General features: G+C 54.0%; 9 protein-coding genes across 9 annotated transcripts; all 9 read left to right on the top strand.

Annotated features, from left to right (window-relative positions):
* Positions 1–4030: 4030 nt before the first annotated feature.
* On the top strand, positions 4031–5071 carry LSCM1_04577 (uncharacterized protein; the record flags this gene model as incomplete). Its single annotated transcript, XM_067322079.1, has 1 exon — positions 4031–5071. The coding sequence occupies one exon, from the start codon at positions 4031–4033 to the stop codon at positions 5069–5071; it is 1041 nt and encodes a 346-aa protein (XP_067178876.1).
* A 535-nt stretch (positions 5072–5606) lies between these two features.
* On the top strand, positions 5607–5927 carry LSCM1_04578 (uncharacterized protein; the record flags this gene model as incomplete). Its single annotated transcript, XM_067322080.1, has 1 exon — positions 5607–5927. The coding sequence occupies one exon, from the start codon at positions 5607–5609 to the stop codon at positions 5925–5927; it is 321 nt and encodes a 106-aa protein (XP_067178877.1).
* A 427-nt stretch (positions 5928–6354) lies between these two features.
* LSCM1_04579 (uncharacterized protein) lies at positions 6355–7122 on the top strand (the record flags this gene model as incomplete). The annotated part of the gene is made up of 1 exon (XM_067322081.1): positions 6355–7122. The coding sequence occupies one exon, from the start codon at positions 6355–6357 to the stop codon at positions 7120–7122; it is 768 nt and encodes a 255-aa protein (XP_067178878.1).
* A 437-nt stretch (positions 7123–7559) lies between these two features.
* LSCM1_04580 (uncharacterized protein) lies at positions 7560–8255 on the top strand (the record flags this gene model as incomplete). The annotated part of the gene is made up of 1 exon (XM_067322082.1): positions 7560–8255. One exon carries the CDS (start codon positions 7560–7562, stop codon positions 8253–8255), a length of 696 nt encoding a protein of 231 aa, XP_067178879.1.
* A 1552-nt stretch (positions 8256–9807) lies between these two features.
* LSCM1_04581 (uncharacterized protein) lies at positions 9808–10524 on the top strand (the record flags this gene model as incomplete). The annotated part of the gene is made up of 1 exon (XM_067322083.1): positions 9808–10524. One exon carries the CDS (start codon positions 9808–9810, stop codon positions 10522–10524), a length of 717 nt encoding a protein of 238 aa, XP_067178880.1.
* A 1288-nt stretch (positions 10525–11812) lies between these two features.
* On the top strand, positions 11813–12514 carry LSCM1_04582 (uncharacterized protein; the record flags this gene model as incomplete). Its single annotated transcript, XM_067322084.1, has 1 exon — positions 11813–12514. One exon carries the CDS (start codon positions 11813–11815, stop codon positions 12512–12514), a length of 702 nt encoding a protein of 233 aa, XP_067178881.1.
* Positions 12515–13083: 569 nt separating this feature from the next.
* LSCM1_04583 (uncharacterized protein) lies at positions 13084–14559 on the top strand (the record flags this gene model as incomplete). The annotated part of the gene is made up of 1 exon (XM_067322085.1): positions 13084–14559. The coding sequence occupies one exon, from the start codon at positions 13084–13086 to the stop codon at positions 14557–14559; it is 1476 nt and encodes a 491-aa protein (XP_067178882.1).
* A 639-nt stretch (positions 14560–15198) lies between these two features.
* LSCM1_04584 (uncharacterized protein) lies at positions 15199–16470 on the top strand (the record flags this gene model as incomplete). The annotated part of the gene is made up of 1 exon (XM_067322086.1): positions 15199–16470. One exon carries the CDS (start codon positions 15199–15201, stop codon positions 16468–16470), a length of 1272 nt encoding a protein of 423 aa, XP_067178883.1.
* An 882-nt stretch (positions 16471–17352) lies between these two features.
* Positions 17353–18411, top strand: LSCM1_04585 (uncharacterized protein; the record flags this gene model as incomplete). The annotated part of the gene is made up of 1 exon (XM_067322087.1): positions 17353–18411. One exon carries the CDS (start codon positions 17353–17355, stop codon positions 18409–18411), a length of 1059 nt encoding a protein of 352 aa, XP_067178884.1.
* Between the last annotated feature and the right edge of the window lie 150 nt (positions 18412–18561).

Here is an 18561-nt window from a genome sequence, read left to right on the forward strand (position 1 = left end):
AGCTGCGTTGGAGCGCATACGACTGCTGTACCCACGGCCACAGCGCCAGTTCCGCTGCAGCATCCACATCGTCCGTCACACTTGCCATCGCAAACAGCATGGGCCCAATAAGACCCAGCGGTGCAGATGTCGTGGCAAAGACGGGATGCTCCGTGGCCATCTGATTTGGCTGCTTCTCCGTCACGGCCTCTGAGCCCCCAGCGGCCGCAGCACGGTATGTTACACTATCGAAGCACATCGTGCAGTTCTCGTCGATGACGCGCAGCGTCCATGAAGGCAGCTGGTCACAGTCCAGGCGAATCCTGTCGCCTACCTCAGTCAAAGCCAAGCGACGCTGCTCGAGCGTTAGCCGCTCTATCGCATCCTCGTGCCGCACCAGCACAGAGAAGGTCTCATTACGTTGAGGCCGAATCCATTCCTTCACGGAAGGCACAAATGATGAGTTAAGTTGCAGCATATCACTGGTCCCGAAGGAGTTGATAGAATGGTAAATGGTGAGTGTAAAAGCAATAAGAACGACTAGTGCTGTCAGGTGGCAACGCCGAGTGCGCGGAGGCGCACCTAGAGAAGCGAATCGACACAGATGCCCGCATAGCCGGAGCAGGGAAGTCCGTGCTACTCTACTCTGTAAGCCATTGGGTTTCGCGGGTGTGCCTGTTTTTTTTTCCCTTGTACTCGGCAGCCGAGTTTGGTCCAGCTCCGCCTGGCTGCGCGCAGAAGAACGGCAGTCGACGTTGCTGGCACCGCTGCTCACCGCGGAACCTCTCTGAGAGACCAGGCATGTATGGGAGGGTGCGGAGCCGAGGGCCTCCCCAGGTGTAACCGCGTCGTCAATGTCTCGCTCGTTGCGCATGTGGATTCGACCGCTTCAGTTTGAGGCGAAGGCTGGCGGAAGGCACCCAAGATCTGCAGGAGAGCGGCACGACACAAAGCACCGGTCACCGTGTAAAGGAGAGCAGTAGGATAAGCACACGCGAGGCCCTGGGTAGATGCAGGCGAAAGGGGAGTGGATATGGAGAGGGGCGCAAGGAGGCACAAGGCAGCGGTTGAAAAGCGTTGTGAGTTGCTAGGCGCGATCGTCAAGGGTGCGCCAGCGAGCCGATGGCCAGTGCGCTACTTGCATGGATGCGCGTCTATCGAGAAGCCCGCGGGGTGGCGTCGGGAGGAAGGGGAGCACAGTTAGATGGCGGAAGGTCTCACAAAGTTGTCAAGTCGAAGTGACAGTGAAAGATGGCGCTGCATCACGCTACATCGGTGCGCATGGGGAGGCAAGCTTGCCTCTTCAGTCGTGTAGGCAGCTGCTGTACGCACGAGGTCGCAGGGTTGCCTCTCCGAGAGAAGCGCTGGCCCGTCTCCCCTTCGCGAGGGCGCGCGCGGCAGCGCTCAGGCCGCTGGCTTCGTGGATGCGTATGGCCGTGCGATGGAAAGTCGTCATTGTCATGCATAGGGAGGTAAGCCTGCACATGCTCAAGTCGTAGGCGTGCCAGCAGTATCGCTGCCGCCTCGACTAGGCAAGAAGAAGCAGAGTCAGAGACACATCCACAGAGGCGGAAGAAATCGAGTTGAGGATGCAATCGCAGAGGGCGACACGCTTCGGCGGGTGCGATGCTCTAGGTGGGTCACGTCGAACAAGGGCACGAAAGGCCTCCCCTTTACCAGAAACTACGTGGCATGCGGTGGTCAGCCAGTGCAATCCAGCGGGAAAAAGAGCAGCACCACAGCACCCTATGCCTTCCAACGAAGCAGAAGGCTCGGTAGGTCGGACCGAAGGACCAAGAAGCAAAGAGCCCGGAGTAGCGAGGCGAGCAACACGGCGCTGTGGAACCTCTCATCGGCGACTAGACGCAGTGGGGAGGGAGAGCAGGACATCAGGGTCTCGATCAAATGCATCGCACAATCAGCACTTACACGTGCAGGTGCCGGACTGGGCGTAGAACAAGGAAGCTTACGTACTGAAATGGAAAGGGTGAACGCGCCACACGCGCATGAGGTCGGAGAAGCGTACACGGCAGTCGCGCGTGTCCTTTGCTACCACTTTGCCACCTTCCCTCTCTGCGCATGCTCCGTTGTTTGAGCAGCTGCACCATTGTCTCCCATTAGCTCCTCTCTCGGTGAAGCGCGCCCTTCGCTTCCTGCCATATGCCTCATGAAGCGGGAGGGCGGATGCACGCCAGACGGCAGCGCACGACCTCGCGCGCTCTCTGCATCTGGGCACCCCCGTCTGTGAGTTCGCGTGTCATGCATGAAAAAAAAAGCGGGCCGGAGGAGACAAAAAATGCAAAAAAAAAAACGGAGGGTGAGGCACGAGACTGCGGCATAGCAAATGAGTGAGCAGGCGGGATGAGGAGAAGTAACGGCCACGGAGGCGGCTCAGCATACCGCGTGGCCAGTCTCAGTACCTGCAGCGCTTACACGGCGAAGTTGCACTGAGCCTTTCTGCCCCGTCGGGTGCCGAAAGCGCGCGTCAAGCGCGGGCGAACGCTCTCTCCCTCTCTCTAGATGGGCTCGGGTTCGGGCACCGCTTTTGTTTTGTTTCTTTTCTCCTATCGCCAGCCGCCAGAGGATGGGCTGAGGGGGTCAGCACATGGCCCGTGAAGCGGAAGTCGTGGAGAGGAAGCGATTGGCGAAGGGGGAGAGCCCTAGGCAAGACAGAGTAGAAGAAAACAGTTTGGACAGAAGAAAAAAAATGTGTATCTATGAATGGACGGCAAGCCGTACACGCGCGACTGATCACGCGTAGCCGTACAGGATGTGGCCGTGCTTGCGCAGCGCGTTCACGACGTCCGACGCCGTCACAGTCTTCTTGCGCGCGTACTCGGTGTAGGCCGTGCTGCAGCGCACAATGTCCTCCACGTAGGCCTTCAGCACGCGGCGCACCTCATCGTAGATCTCGCTCGAGATGCGCTTCACGCCGCCGCGGCGCGCGAGGCGTCGGATGGAGCCGCGCGTGATGCCGCGGATGTTGTCGCGCAGCACTTTCTTCTGCCGTTTGTGGCTGCCCTTGGCATCAGTGGAGCGCTTACCCTTGGCCATGGTTGGATATGTGGAGGCCGTGGAAAGGTGGAAGGATGAAAAATTGTGCTTGTAAAGGAGTGCTTTCCGTGTAGAGGGGAGATGCGGAGAGGGACAGGAAAGGGACAGGAAACAGAGTTGGCACGTTGTTTGTATTCAAAGGCAGGTCTGGGTGAGAGAGAAGAGCCTTAAGAAGAAGCATCAAAGCAGTGCGCTACCACGCAAAAGTGGCTTTGAGAAGATTGAATATTGGAGGTGATTGTGTCCGCTGTAGAGATAATGCGGAAATGTAAGCAGACTTTGATTTTTCTCTGCCTAATGCTCGGAAAGGCCTCTTTAAATGTGTGCTATGGTTGTGATTCAAAGGAAGTGCGCTGTCATTGGCTCTCGTCGAGGAGAGGGTTTTTGGTGATAGGTGCCCCCCCTCCTCTCCCAAGCCTTGATGCCACGCAGCCAAGCACTAATAAAGCGGTTGCGAGAGAATCGGATAGTGTACTTTCGGCAAAGGGGTGAAAAGGGTAGCACTAAGTGTTTATGGGCAGACAATCCGTCCCTTCCTCCCCCCCCCCCGAGGCACAAGCACATGTATGCCAAAGCCGGTATTGATGACTTTTTTAATAGTGGTCAAAACCCTATTCGGAAACCATCGTACCGGCGAAGCAGAAGAATGGTGTTCAGAGTTCAGTGCGTGAAAGAGAATGCTGACATGAAAAAGGAAAGGTTGTCTTCCGCCTCGCAGGCGCTAGCACGAGGTGGAACTCGTTGTGGCTGGCTATGGATTTGACTCACTTGTGGTTTTTTGGCCCAAAGCAATTTTCCAGCTCGAAGAAGGTGTTCGCAAGCTGAGGAACCGACTAACTGTCAACCTCTCTACTCAAAACTTATTTTTTGTCGATTTTCTTGTCACGACTTGCGTAGCGCATCGGGCCAGTGTACTGCATCGACTTCGCAAGGGAGCAAAGCTAAGTTTTTGTGTGCCCTTTTGCACATTTTTAGCCGTCTCACAATTAGACTTGACATGGAGAACGACTGCCGCCCTAATATACCAAAAACTCGCGGTGGTGGCGTGTTTAGATCGTCTAAAGATGTCAAATTGCACGCAAATGACTTTGAATGGGAAGCAAAGGTTGCGGAGCTTAGCAGCAGTGAGCGAATTCTTGTAGACGAGTATATGACCAGATGTCTGGCAGAGTTGGATCGAGCCGGATCGCTTACTTCGCTGGAAGAGGTGCCTGCGAGGCATTGGGAAATGCATTTCACTGCATCGAAGCACCATTTTCCGCTCAAGAACTACATTGTGCACGCGTTCCCACTCCTACGCAGCATTCTCGGCAAACAAGACTCGCCTGTGTGGATTATGGAGTGCGGCTGCGGGACAGGAAGCACGCTTCTCCCAATTATGCGTGAATGCACAAGCACGAGCATTCATTTTGTCGGCTTTGATATTTCCTCGTCAGCCCTCTTGCATTTTCAGAACCATGCAATTGCGCAGAGCTATCTTCAGCGAAACCAGCTCACACTTTTCCCCTTGGCGATCGGCTCCCCTACCTCTCTCGCAGACTCGGACACGATGACGCCGGCGGTGAAACGGCAACGGACAAACGGAAATGTTACCCTTGTAGCGGACGCCCTCACCGCTGCGGATAAATCACTTGAACATCAACTGTTTGATGCTGTGCTAGTTGTGTTCGTCCTTTCTGCATTACCAACAATTGAGAGGATGGTTGTTGCTCTCAGGCAGCTAACGAAAACTTTGAAGCCTGATGGTGTGCTTTTTTTTAGGGACTATGCGCTACCTGATCATAACTTTTTCCGCTTTTTAGCTAAAACAGATAAGAGGCTGGAGAGCGTAGCGTTTGCGAAGGGTGACGGCACAACTCAGGTTTTTTTTCATAAACAATTTGCAACTGAGCTTTTTGCCTCCGCTGGGCTTGTCGAGGTGGACGATGATGCATCGAAGCTGACGTATCATTGCAATCGGCTTGTGAACCGAAAAAACGGCAAAATAATGGATAAAATTTTTATTAACGGAGCGTTTAAGGTAGCTCCGAGAAGCTGAATTAAGAAAGCTTGATGTAGGCGAGATTGTATCTTCAATAAGGAGAGGGCCGCGAGTACGTAATGAAGGGGTAGAGTTCTTGGAGTTTGTCAATACTGTTTTCTTGTGCACAAAGATCCTGTGATTGAGAGGACCTTCGCAGTTTGGCGACAGAAAAGAACGATACTGTGTTTTGTGGGCTCCTTCTTTTTCAGCGGTGAATATCCTGGAGGTACTTTCACCGCGCTTGCTGGGTTGTACGCTCATCAGCTATGGAGCACCTCAATGCTTGTCTCTCTTAGGGGATGATCATCGCATTTGTAGGGGCATTCATGATATTCGCAGCGGAAGTGGATGCTTCTTCTTGCTGTTAGCCTGGTATCATTCCTCATTGTCGTTCTTTACAATCTCTTCACAAAGATGCTCGCTTCTGTTTTGCAACCCGCTGTACATTCTGGCGGTCTCACGTCCACAAGGCTTGCTTCTGCAAGTATCACAGAGGAGGAAATCAGTCCACGGGCCTCATATAAGCAAGGAAGGGGGTTTTCGAAATATCATGCAGTCGAAAGACGAGACGGGTAACTCGAGTGTGGTTGATGGCAGCGAGGGTAATCGATTCCAGCTGAAAAAGTGGAACGCTGTTGCGCTTTGGTCGTGGGACATACAGGTGGATACCTGCGCTATTTGTAGAAACCACATTATGGATTTGTGCATCGAGTGCCAGTCGAATCCTTCTTGCTCACCAAAGGATTGCACTGTTGCTTGGGGCGCCTGCAATCATGCGTTTCATATGCACTGTATATCTCGGTGGCTGAAGACGCGCAATGTGTGCCCTTTAGACAACAAAGAGTGGGTTTACCTACGGTACGGCGCATGATTTAGGTGACATGTGTTATGTTCTTCGTAATGACCACTGTTGCACTCTTAATCCAGAGGTGATTTTTGGGGTTGTGGGTGGACTTCTACGTGAGTATGGGGTACTTTTTTAAGGTACCCTGCTGTGCAGGCAAAAAAAAGGTTTCCTTTTTTGTAGTATAGTAAGCGGTGGTAGAGTAGCAAGAGGGAGTTATTATCGCATGCTGTCGCTTGTTCATACGAGTCTGCTATGCTCAAGGGCGAGGCTGCTCATTGGTGGTAGCGGCTCACAATGGCCGCCTCTGGTAGATGCTTTGACAAGATGAAGAGCCCTATAGAGAAAGTCATGCTTTCAGAAAAGCAGCCCGCTTTTTACTCGAAACGCCTGTGTCGGAATTTTGCATTTTTGAACACCTTTACATGTGTACCTCAATAGCTAAAGACGCCTAATGACACTTTTCAAATGGTCGGTACGACGCCTGTGTGGCAACTCTGTCCCTTCCTTAATCGATTCCTCGACGTCCTCGCGGGTGGCACCACACAACTTGAAGGTTAGCCATGTTCTTGGAACTGGGCGCTTTTCACTGCAAGGTGAAGCAATCAATCACTCGAAACTACTAGTACAATGCACACTCTGTCCCCCGCCGTCTCAGAAGCACCGGGGTAGCGGAAAAGTAGTCCACGAAGGAAAGAAAGGGAGCGCTCTTGGATCCATCGAGTTCGAGTGTGAGCTGTGGAACATATGTCGCGGATTTCCCCTCGTCTTGTCACTTCGCTGTAGCACACGAGCTGGGCTTCTGTTAATAAACGGCGCAAGCTTTACTCAGGCGAGCTTGGTGGCGTTGGAGGGGCCAGAATGCTCGCATCGTCAATTCACGTACCACGGTCCGCATATGAACCAGTCGCATTTGGCAGAGTTTGTGATCGGTCGCAGGCAAACGATCTCACCATTAGATGATATCGGGCATTCAGAGGCACTCTTTTTCAGTGCGGCGCGCTGCTTTGACAGTTCTTCTAGAACCTGGTTCGGTCACACCCCTGTTCACACTGTGAAACCTGAACTTGCTGGTCGCATCGCTGAGTTGGTGAGTGTCTTTGGGGTCGATGACGCGCTGGCCGAATACGTGGAGTGGAAGGCGCATGCCTTAGAGAAGCTTGAGCGGGACGCCTGGACTCATATTTCAAGTGTTGTGCTGCGGGAGCTAACGAATGGCTAGAGTGCGTCATGTCGTATTGCTGTTTTGTTTCACAGATGTCTGCAATACTGCGCGTCGGCGTTTCCTCCGCACAGGAAAAGGAAGAGTTGAAATACTAGAACGCTCAGTTCAGTTCTGTTTCAAATCCGGGTCTTGAGAAAGCCACGCAACATTTGCTTTTAAGCAGGCTGTTGGCGCACACAGTAGACTACACTGTCGCCAATCATGCACTTCTTAGCGTGGCGAGCAAAGCCGCCAATGGTTCCGTGGTGCCTTTGAGGAAACTGATCGATACTACTGTGTGCATCTGTACTGTTCTTGTTACCTCATACATACTTCGTGCAGGAGAAAACTCGGACGAAACCAGTATCGCTGCAATAGGCGCCTCTCTCAACGCCTTCTCTAAAGCCCCACTCTCCTTTGCACAGACTTCTGCTGGTGAGGAAACCATATTATCAATGAAGAGGTTCGTGCTGGAAACGAAGGCTGCCTTGGGTAGCGCTCCCAAGACTGTGGACTGGGACTTCGACGAAAAGTCTAGCAAATTGAAGGCTATGGAAGAGGGGCTTTCCAGCTACGTGTCTGCCAGGGAACAGATGAGGGTGGCTTGCCAAAGCCTCTTGACAGCGATGGATAGCATGGCGAAGGCCCTTGGGACAATGACAGCTGCACATGGCATTCCTCAATCCATGCGGGCGGTTGTTACGGAGTACACCGAGGTGGTGAGGAAGGGGACGTTTGTGTTTTTAGTGGACTTCAAGAAAGCCATAGATGACGACGAAAGTACAGCTGAGATGCTGAGCCTTGCAGCCAAGTGCAAGAGTCTCGCTGCAAAGCGCAAGAAGGTGATGAATGAATACGACACGTACCGCGAAGCTGTCGGCAAAAAGGAAGTTGAATACAAAAAGAAGGGCAAAAATCTTGCTGATTCGAAGTACTACGAGGAGGAAGTAACCAGACGCGACAGCCTTAGGGCTGAGTTTGAGAAGGTGGACAGCGATTTCAAGAGCAAATATTGTGAAATGGAGGTGAGGAGGCTGTCCAGCTACATGAACGCTATCTCAGTTTACCTGCAATGCACGTTGCAGCTGATCTCCTCAATCGAGAAAGAATTGGAAGTGGTCAAGAGAAATGCGGACATGGTGAACGTCTAATGCTCTTTTTTCTTTTGCAAGAAAACCAGAGGGCTTTGTGTTACTCTTTTGCTGTTCGCCTTCATTTTCTCGCGCGCTCATCGTACCACTGCCGCGTTTAAAATGCGACGCGCAATCATGTGGGCTCACAATTCCAGGTCGCTTTCCAGATCGACCTGCTGCTGTGTCTCGCTCCTCTAAGAGGGTTAGCGTGCTTGTGGGAAGGCTGTCTCTTCTCTGTGTGTCTCTTCTCAAATGAGCGTGCCACGCAGAGCGTGCCAGCACGATCTTGCGTGGTGCCTCCCCATTTTTTTATGCGTATGCTGAAAGGAATTGTAGAGGGTCTTAGCGTCAATATTCAAAAAAACGTCCTCTTTTTTATGTATGAGACCAGGCAAGACTTTCTTCTCCATTGATTTTTTGCTGCCTTCTTGATGATTGTCACCAGAGCGTGCGGTGTCCGTCTGCAGCGCCTCGCTCTGTGTGGGGAGGTCGAGCATTATCATTCTCCCTGCCAATGCCGAGGCACCTCTGGTGGCAACAGGGCCAGGCACTCGCAGCGTAGGGAAGGCAGAGCAATGTATCGCTGCCATGTCAGCGGTGAGTTCCCGGGTAGCGTTGCGTCTGGCACAACTGCGATAGAGGTGACGCTAGCGCCATCCATATGATAGGCAGCGTCTCGAGGCGGCTCGAACGTGCCTGGCCTGGCCCTCACAGTGCCCGCTGGTGTGGATGCTAAGCCATCTTAGGGCGGGCTGCACAAGGTAGCGACCGGCATGAGGGGATAGCTGCGAGGTCACATATGCTGCGGGGGTGGGCGGAGTGTGAGGCAAAGTCCGTGCTCGGAGAACCGAGCCAACACTGGTTTTACACGTATGCACGACTGCTTCGCACTGCGCGATGGACCTTGAGAGTCTGGGTACAATGGAAGCGGAGTAAGATTTAGTGGCAGGATGGATGCACTGAAGCGGAAAGGAAACTTGTCCTTGGTTTTCGCGCACTCTTCTTGTTTTATTTTTGTTATCTACGGAGGACGAGGTCGGACTAGTCGTCTGACGAAGCATTTGCCTCTCGGGCTGTTTTTATTTTGTTGCAAGCTCTAGTCTCCCTCTCGGTGAGCAGGAGCAGCGAATTCTCGTGCGAGCGAAGCCAAGACGTATTCTATGTTATACGCTTAGGGGTCTGAGTGGATTACCTCTTAGTCAAATGCCAAACTCTTTAGAAGGTGCGAAACGTCAGAAGTGGAGCCGCGGCTGTGTCGTCAGAACGTTTGTCCCTGGAGACGTACATATTTCCCTCTGGGTCTGTGAAGCAAAGCTAAGGCTCTGTACTAGGGACACAGGAGCGTATGAAACAGTCTCTCACTGCTGTCTTAGATGCCTTCGGCGATCATTTCACGTGTCTCTGTGCATCAAGTCTGAAGCCGCGAAGCGGCAGCGCTTACGGTAGCTCTCCACTCTTCCCAAGCCCTTTATTCGACCTCATTCATCTTCTAGTCATTGTACTGCTAGGAAGAAAAAAAAACGGGCAAAGCTCTAGACCAGGGCAAAAGCTACGCTTCCAAAGAGAAGCAATGTTGAAATTCAAAACCGCGCTGAAGCTGGCCCCGTCTACGCGTGACGAGGAGTATGACCGCCGCAAACGTGAACTGAAGGATTTTGACGCTGCAATGCGCCACTACAGAAGCTCCATGGAGAAGTCGAAAATGTCTATTAGGCGCGTTGTCGAAGCGTTCGCCGAAGTGTGCAAAGCATTTGATGCACTTTCTGACAACGTAAATACCCCAGATTGCACGAAGGATTGCGCACGTGCTCTTTCCTCGTCTGTGGAGCGTATCGATGTAACGTTGAAGCTCGACTTCAACACCACAGTGGATTTGGCCGTTCTCTCTGCTATACATGAGCTGAAGATCTTGTACGATGAGTGCGGCAACCTGGAGGTCAATCGTAACAAGCTCATGAACACGTATGATGCTCACCGCCACAGTGTCGCCAAGAAAGAATCAGATTACAAGCGAAAGTCAAAGGATCTGCGATCGTCGAAATCCTACTGCGCCGAAGCGGCGAGGCGGGATCAGCTGGAGGGAGACTTTGAGGCTGCTGATAGGAAATTCAAAGACGCCCACGACCACCTCATACAAAAGTGTGCGATAACGTCCACAAAAACTCTAAACGCATTCGTAAACTGCACATTGCGTTTCATGGAGGGAACCTCGCGAGAGTTCGAGGTTCTGAGGGGCTCTGTAGAGCAGGCCGTGCAGGTGCTGCACTATGGAATGTGTGCAGACTAAGAAGGCGATCTCGAGTCGAGCTCCTGCTCCCCTTCCCATGCCCCCCCCCGACATACACACGTTGCAGTGAAACGTTTTCCTCCAAATGCAGCAGGACTCTTTGTATGGCGCTGCTTTGAAGGGAGGTACCTTTTTTGTCGGAGCATAAGCTACTTTGCGTTGTCATGCGGTGCTACTTCTTTCGTTTAAGTGATAGCGAGGGTCACCAGAGCGTGCGGTGTCCGTCTGCAGCGCCTCGCTCTGTGTGGGGAGGTCGAGCATTATCATTCTCCCTGCCAATGCCGAGGCACCTCTGGTGGCAACAGGGCCAGGCACTCGCAGCGTAGGGAAGGCAGAGCAATGTATCGCTGCCATGTCAGCGGTGAGTTCCCGGGTAGCGTTGCGTCTGGCACAACTGCGATAGAGGTGACGCTAGCGCCATCCATATGATAGGCAGCGTCTCGAGGCGGCTCGAACGTGCCTGGCCTGGCCCTCACAGTGCCCGCTGGTGTGGATGCTAAGCCATCTTAGGGCGGGCTGCACAAGGTAGCGACCGGCACGATGTGCGCTTCACAATAGGGTTAGTTACGAAAAAAAATGAGTTACTTAAGCCCCTCTTCGCTCCTCTATAGCGTTACTCTAGCTTGTCTCGCCGTTATGTCCTATACACCATGTCTTTTATTCGATTCACGTTTTCTCTGCTGAGGGCATGATGCCTACTGGTAGTGTCGCTTGTGCTTCATTGACGCCAGGGCTCGAAACCGGTCTCATGTGAAAAATGGAACACGAGCCACACATCACACCCACACGTCTGCTGAAGCAAGCCTGGCAAGCGCACCCATCCCCTATTTTCGTTTTTTTTCTTCCGCAGCACCTCGTGCGTAGTCATGTGCATCTGTGCACAAATTAGTTCCTTGTCGCTGCACATTAAGGCGAGCACGCGAGTTGCTGAAAACCGTTTCCTGCTCGCACTCTAACTGCTTCTACTTCAAGCCGATGAAGTCGGTAAAGGAGAAAAAAAGAGACTTCTCAGGCCCACAAAACGTGCCAAGACTAGCGTGATGTACCGCTCTACTCTACCCCAGCTTTTCGCATGTGGCGTAGAGGCGTGTGTGTGATCTCGAGTTCCTTTCGCCGATTATATTGAATGATGCGGAATCAGTGGTTGTATACCTCTTTCACAAAGCTCATCCTCGCTACCCCCGTCCCTTTACATTTTCATTGTGTATTGTCTTCTCGCCAGAGCTTATTTCATAGTGAAACCGGCCATTACTGCACATCTGAGCCGCATGACACACAGAACGAAGAAATGCTCACCAACGATCCATTCGACGACTCTGTAAAGGAGCTGCGCGAGCTGGTGGTGCGAGCGAAGCTCATTGAGCAGCACTTGACGCAGAAGGGCGTAGTCACCCCATCGAGTGTGACAGAGCTCCGTGATGTCAAAGAGACCGCGGAGGAAATGCTGCAGTTTCTGAAAGAAATGCTGCGAGTCGTCGACGAGCGCGGTGGAAAGGTGCAGGGGAAGGTGTTTTCTGCGAATGAAATCATGGAAAGACAGAATATTGTCCGTGGTCTCGAAGGAGACGTCGCAGAAGCTCGCAGCTTTTACGACAAGCTCTCTGCCTCTGTCGCGAAGAGACAGCGAGCAGGAGAGGCGGCTGTAGTTAGTATTGGCGAGAGCTGCGGCGCCGCACCAGACGAGCTGATATCTGCGCAGGCCTTTGCGCAGCGTGAGGAGGAAAAGGTGCAGGATGAGGTCCTGGACCGACTCACCTTCGGACTTCGAGAACTGCGTGAAACAGGCCTACACATCCACGAAGAGCTGGACACGCAGGAGGTGATGCTCGACAACGTCGATCGCGACATCTCAGGCGTCCAGGTCCGCCTTCGTGCGGCAAATGCAAAGGTCGACAAGCTCCTCGCAAGCATGTCGAACAGGGGCAAAGTGTGCACTATTGTAATGCTCATTTTCATTCTTATCTTTCTCGCATTCTTCAGCTTCAGCTGATGCAGCGGGAGGGCTTCGGCAGCACAGTTCGAAGCTGCTATCCGCCGGCTCAGCAAATGCAGGCTTGGCGAAGACTTGAGATGGAAATGATCAGTCGACCGTTGCATCAGCGATTTTTTTCTTCTGCTCCTATTCGTGCTTTTCTTCCTCTCCCGCTTGAGTATTGCTCGTCTACCTTTTTCTCTGTCGGCTCGCTGTGTGTGCTCTGTTGCTGCATTTACGTCTCTTGTGTAGCGGGTACCGAGGCCAAACGTTTAGCGCCCCACTCGCTTTCGTTTCCATCGCACTGCAAAAGTGATCCTCTGCCGTCTCTCCATGTGTTGGCTCCGCAGGGCTGGGATGGCTTCAGATGCCTTCAAAACGAACCCTTCGTCTGCACTTCCTGTGCAAGTATGGACCTTTTCACCTCTTCCTTTTAGCTCCACTTATACTTCTGTTCCCTCCCCCTCCCTTTGGACTCCCCCTGATCCCTCTCTTCAGAAGGCATTTTAGATTTTGTGTGCGTGCCGCCTTGCCGCATCCACCTCGCCAACAAGGAGGTGCAAGACTAGCAACGGAGGAAAGAGGGGATGAGCCTGACAGCAGAGCTTGCAGGCCTGGTACGACGTCTGTCACCACAAGCCTACGAGCGAGTTTTGCTTCTCTTGCACTGCCTGGTCTCCAGCAGCGAAGACGGCCGCGGCACCAGAAGCCCACAAGCGCTTTCGTTGCAGGCCATTTGTGATGTTGTGCTCTGTGCGTGTCCGGGTCCGGTGCCCCGGTTTTTGTTTGTGTTGTCAAACAACGACAAGCTTCTCCGAAGCGCCGACTGCGGACTCACCTGGCGGCTGTGCTTCTCTAGGTCTAGCGAGCCTCGCAGGACCTCCACGACTGACTCACAAGACCCCCTTGATAATGTGACGAACCTGCTCAAATCCACCGTGGACACTGATGATGTGACCGGCGGCGAGGAGGTTTCATCGGTTGTATGCTGTGCAGATGGCTACGGGGACGTGGTCGCGCTCGGTGGTCGCCGGGGTTTCCTCGCAGTCTCGGGCGACAAGGGTGTAACCTTCACCACGGCGACGAATTACTTAAGGGATGAGTTGGGCGAGAAGGCGCATCTTCGACACATTTGCGTTCTAGACACCGACCGCATTCTCGTGAGTGACGGCGTACGAGTGGTTTGTGTGACAGTGCAGCTCACCGGCGGTGGGCCCCTTGCACTGGGAAGGGCATGCGTAGCATTAGTCTGTGCCACACAAGCATGCATGCTGCAAGCGTGCTCCATAGGCGGCCGCGCACGCTGCGCCGTGGTTGCTGAAAGCGGAAAGCTGCATCTCTCCTTGGACGGCGCTGTCTCTTTTATGGAGGTACGCCATAGCCTAGGGCGCATTCGTGACCTCAACACCGCTGCGGCGTTGCGTCACTGTGAGCTTCCAGACTTCCCACAGGCAGCCTTGACGTCTTCGATGGGGATGCTAAGCGCAGAGGCTAGCACCTGCAACCCTTCCTCCGACCCTGCGTATGGCTACGTCATGGGATACAAATGCGATGCCTCAACCAGCGAGCGAGGGACAGCAACGGCGGTAGCGCAGTTTGAAGCCGGCGCGCTGCGGTACGGCGATGTCTTCTACCGATTTTTCTTCGTCGTCGGCAGCGGCGCCGAGGTGCTTCCTTATGACTACTCTGCCCTGCTATGTGTCTGCACGCATCGCGACGGCGACCACATTGTTGTGATGTCTACTGCATCTTGCGTTTCCTACGTACCGTTCTCTCAATCCCGGCCGCATGATCGGCTTCTCTGCGCCTTCACCCGTAGCTCTGATGGCGGTGGCAGCTACATCGCCAGCCGAGGGAGTGCCGTTGGTACAAGCGTCTCTCACGATTTGGGGAAGTGGAGTACCCCGCGTGGCGCTGCTCCAGTTGGATTATTGGCGGTGGGAGGTGGCGGCATTCTCGCGTGCAGGCGGAACAAGGTAGTGTCACGCGTCGGAGAAGGTGAGGCGCACATAATTCTCAATGGCATGCGCATGCCCTTGTTGATGAGTGCGTTTCCGATGTGAAGAGCAGAAAAAAAAGCCACTGTGCTATCCAGAGGAAACGGCAGGGTACGCCAAAGTGAAAGTGTAAAAAAGAGATGGGGGTAGTGTAGAAGGGGGCTTCTCCGCGTTCGACTCCTAGGGACGGGGGCGGGAAGGGAGGAGGCAGCGTGGCACGCCGTTGCTCACCACTCTCCTGACCGTGCAGCTCCATCACCCCTTTCTTAGCCCTCCTCCTCGTGCTCGGACCAAATGGCCTGTGCAAATGCAGCGAACACTTCTTATATCGGCCGGCTTCCAAAAAATGTTTTTGATCGCCGTTTCCGGTCTCTGTGTACTGCGAGGAGGATCAAGAGCCCTTTGCACGCTGCACACTCCTAATACGCGTTACTCAAGTCTCCCTCTCTCCCATCCCCGTATATTCAACTTGTTGATGCAGCAGAGGCAAAAACGACAACAGGGACTCCTGCTTTTGCACGTACACTCAAGGACTTTACAGAAGCGGAACTGGCCAGCGGGCCTTACTGCGCAGCCTTTCCCCGTGCAAACGGTATCTGTCGTACTGCAGCAGGCGCTTAACTTCAGCCAGCTGCGCACCCCACAAGACGTCCCCTGTGTTTATGTCTGTCTAATCCTATTTCTTCTTCCTCGGTGCATCCAAAGATGGGAAACACGTGCGTGAAGACTGGCGAGGTGGTGGACAATCGAAAGAATGCCCAGTATCGTGAGTACTCCAAGCGATACAGGATGAAGCAGTATGCCAAGCCGGAGGATGTGCCGTCCCCTCCGGCAAAAGGTGAGACAGTAGCTGCCCCTGCGGCGACGACTGTGGTAAAGAACATTGAGGCGCTTCAACATATGCTGAAACCCGCCGTCTCTGTTGTTACCTCGGAACTGCGCCATGAAGCATTTCGTCAGTTCACTTCCGTCTTTGCCCGCGGGAGTGCAGTGCTTGCAGTAGCGTCGTGTGCCCAGGCCCAGCAGCCACGGCACGTTCTGGCGGCTGGAGAAGACAAGAGTGTGGCGCTGCTCAACTACGAGACGGGCCACGTGATGCGGCGCTGGATGCACGCTCACCGAAGCGATATCAACTGTATTACAACGCCCAAGTCCTCTGGCCTGTTTGCCACGGCGAGCCGCGACAAGACTGTGAAGGTGTGGGATTTCACCTCGAACGGCACCCTCGCGGAGCTGCGCGGGCACACGCTAAATGTAACCAGTATTGACATGAGCGCGGATGGCAACCTCCTCGTGTCGGGAAGCAAAGATAATACAGTGCGCCTGTGGGACCTTGGCAAGGCCGAGGAACTGTTTTGTGGAGATGTCAAGCTCAATATTGTGCACTTTGTCCGCTTCATGCCGTCTATGAATTGCATCGCGCAGGGCGGCGAAGACTTAGCGGTTCGCCTGTGGGACGTGCGCACAAGGGGCTCGCACACCGACTTGAGCCTCTCGAAGACTATCGAGGGGATGGACTATTATCCGGTGTGCTGCGAAACGGTACCCGAAAGCCCGCACGTGCTGCTCACCGGCCACAACGGCGTGAACGGCTGTGGATCGTACGTGGCACAGTGGGACGTGCGAATGGGAAAGCGCATGGCCTTGTACAAAGGCCACGGCGCCACCGTCTCCGGTTTGCGAATGGTAGCAGCCAGCGTGTACGGGAAGGGTTCGTTTTTTACCTCGAGCGATGACGGGACGTTTGGTGTGTGGAACTTAGAAGACGGGGAAGCGAATGGAGAGGTGCAGCTCAGGGCAGAGCATCGTTTTTGCTTTCCTGAAGGCCGCGTCACCACCTTCGAGGCGGAGGACAATGGTGACACGGTAATGGCATTAGGCGACGGCTGCCTCGTCGTGCTTCGCCCCGCCGTCAGTGGCGACTTCGTTATTCCCTCACTTCGATTGCGCTACGTTGGCGTGCTCACGGCGCATTAGCGGAACGAGCAGCAGAGCAAACAATCCAAAGAGATGTTTGTTTGAGTTTCTTCTTGTTTTCATGGCAGCATCTGCTCGCATAATCAGAAAGAGAAAGAAGGCGAAGGCAGGGTCCGCTGGGGCGCACATGCATGACTTTCCTCGTCCCTCCCTCTCCGTCGTCCCAGGGTCTTTGATATTGATGTTTTTTTGGTCACGTGCGAATCCCTTCTGTGCTGTTGCAGCATCGCACATCCTTCGGCTATTGAAAGCTCGTCTCTCTCCGTTTTTGTTCTTCGATATGGGTTTCGTTTTCGGCCGCTGCGTCCCACTTGCCTGTGTGTAAATGTGCTTTCTCACGGTTGCTGTTTTTGCTTTCTTTTCCTTTCGCCCTTGTCGACTCTGAGCTGCACACCTTCATTAACCCTCTCGAAGTCGTGCAGCGCGTCACTGCCTCTTTGACTGCCGTTGGCGTCAGTAATGTCGGCAATGCCGGGCCCGCGCATTACAATTTAGGGGGCGCAAAGTGCATGGAACGAGAGCTGTAACCGCTTGTGATCGTGTGTGCTCGTCGACTACGCCGCCCCTCTTTCTCCCTTTCGCTTATCGCCGGCCCATCACAACACGAACACCGGTAATCCAACCTGAACGAAGTCGGGCGCCTCAGCCGCACTCAGGTGTATTCCTTCAAGAGGTGGGTATCTATCCTGTGCGATGGCCGATGCGTGCACCTGTGTTCCTCCGACAAAGCATCCGTTGGCGTCGTTCTCTCCTCTCCTCGTTGCTGCTATACCCCTTTCTGGGCTTTGTAGCATTTTTTGCTGCTGATCTCCACAGCACTCGTAACCGCGCAGCTCCAGGCTACTTACAGCTCGCCCTTCTCTTGTGTGTCAGCACTGGTGAATGGCTGTGAGGACGGCAACCCAGAAAACCGGTGGCGGCAGCAGCGAATCATGCAAGGGCCGACTTCACCTCGTGTACGTGGAGCACCAGAGACTGGAGGACGAACTGAACACGTTTCGTGCCTTCGCAGCTGCGGCGAGAACGTGCGACACCAATGCAGCACAGACCCTGGAGGGTTTCTCACCGTGGACAGGAGTTATAGAGTCTGCTGCGCGATGCGCTGACACTACCTCCCGTTGCCTCCGACTCTTCAACCCTTCCAGAAGGATTTCACAGTTCAAAGCCATGGATGCGCTGGCAAAGCTCTACGGCACAGGCGGAGCACCCCACGAAAGGGTGGTCGCCTTCCTCACGCACATCTGTGAAGCATTTGACGGCGTGCTACCTGTAGAAATCGCGCTTAGTGGCGGGTACAGTCTGCAGAAACTAGACCCCTCTGCAGCAGATGATTACCTCGTAGCCTACATCAGAAACTGGGCGACGCTAGTAGCCGCGCCGGAGGAGCACGTAGATCCCTTCCGATGGCGCTTTCGCGACTTACTCTCAGGGCACCACACACAGAAAACGTTTTACCTGCGTTTTCGTGCCGCCGTGCTTCTCCAGATCGAGTGTGCTGCACAGTCCGGGCACCACCAACACATATCCGCAGCGTACAATATCCAGGCGCTGGATGCTATTCTGAGCCCTTTAACTCGAGAGGAGCTCCAGAGGTATCAGGTGACCTGCTTGCAAGAGACAGCGCGGCACCGCGAGGTGAAGAGCGCAGGGGCTGCACCCTTTGCGCCCACAGGCCCATTCTCAAGGACTTCGACGGCACTAGTCCCTTGCAAGCAGCAAGGTACGCAGCGGAACACCTCCACAGAGGTCGGCCGAGGAGGTGCAGTCATCCCATCGTCCTCCGGAGTGGCAAACTGGAGGTGGAATGCCATCCGCATCGGCGTACTTCTCCTCCTGGTGGTTCTGCTTCGATTTGCTTCGGGGCGGCTGACAAAGGCAGTGAAGAGCGCCTTGCAGATGACACGCGCGGCGCCCGCACGCCATCGCATTTTGACACTGTAAGGAGCAGCTCAAGCTGCTGCCGAGCAACCCTTCCCCACTCGAGAAGCTGGGCAGTTTTTCGTTATCGATAATGGGTAAAGGCACGTGGGGCTTGGTCTCCAACACTGCAAGAGCCCCTCGAGGTGACACATGACTCGTATAGAAGGCACG

The sequence above is a fragment of the Leishmania martiniquensis genome, chromosome 21 (genome assembly GCF_017916325.1).
Source record: "Leishmania martiniquensis isolate LSCM1 chromosome 21, whole genome shotgun sequence".
NCBI classification, from domain to species: domain Eukaryota; phylum Euglenozoa; class Kinetoplastea; order Trypanosomatida; family Trypanosomatidae; genus Leishmania; species Leishmania martiniquensis.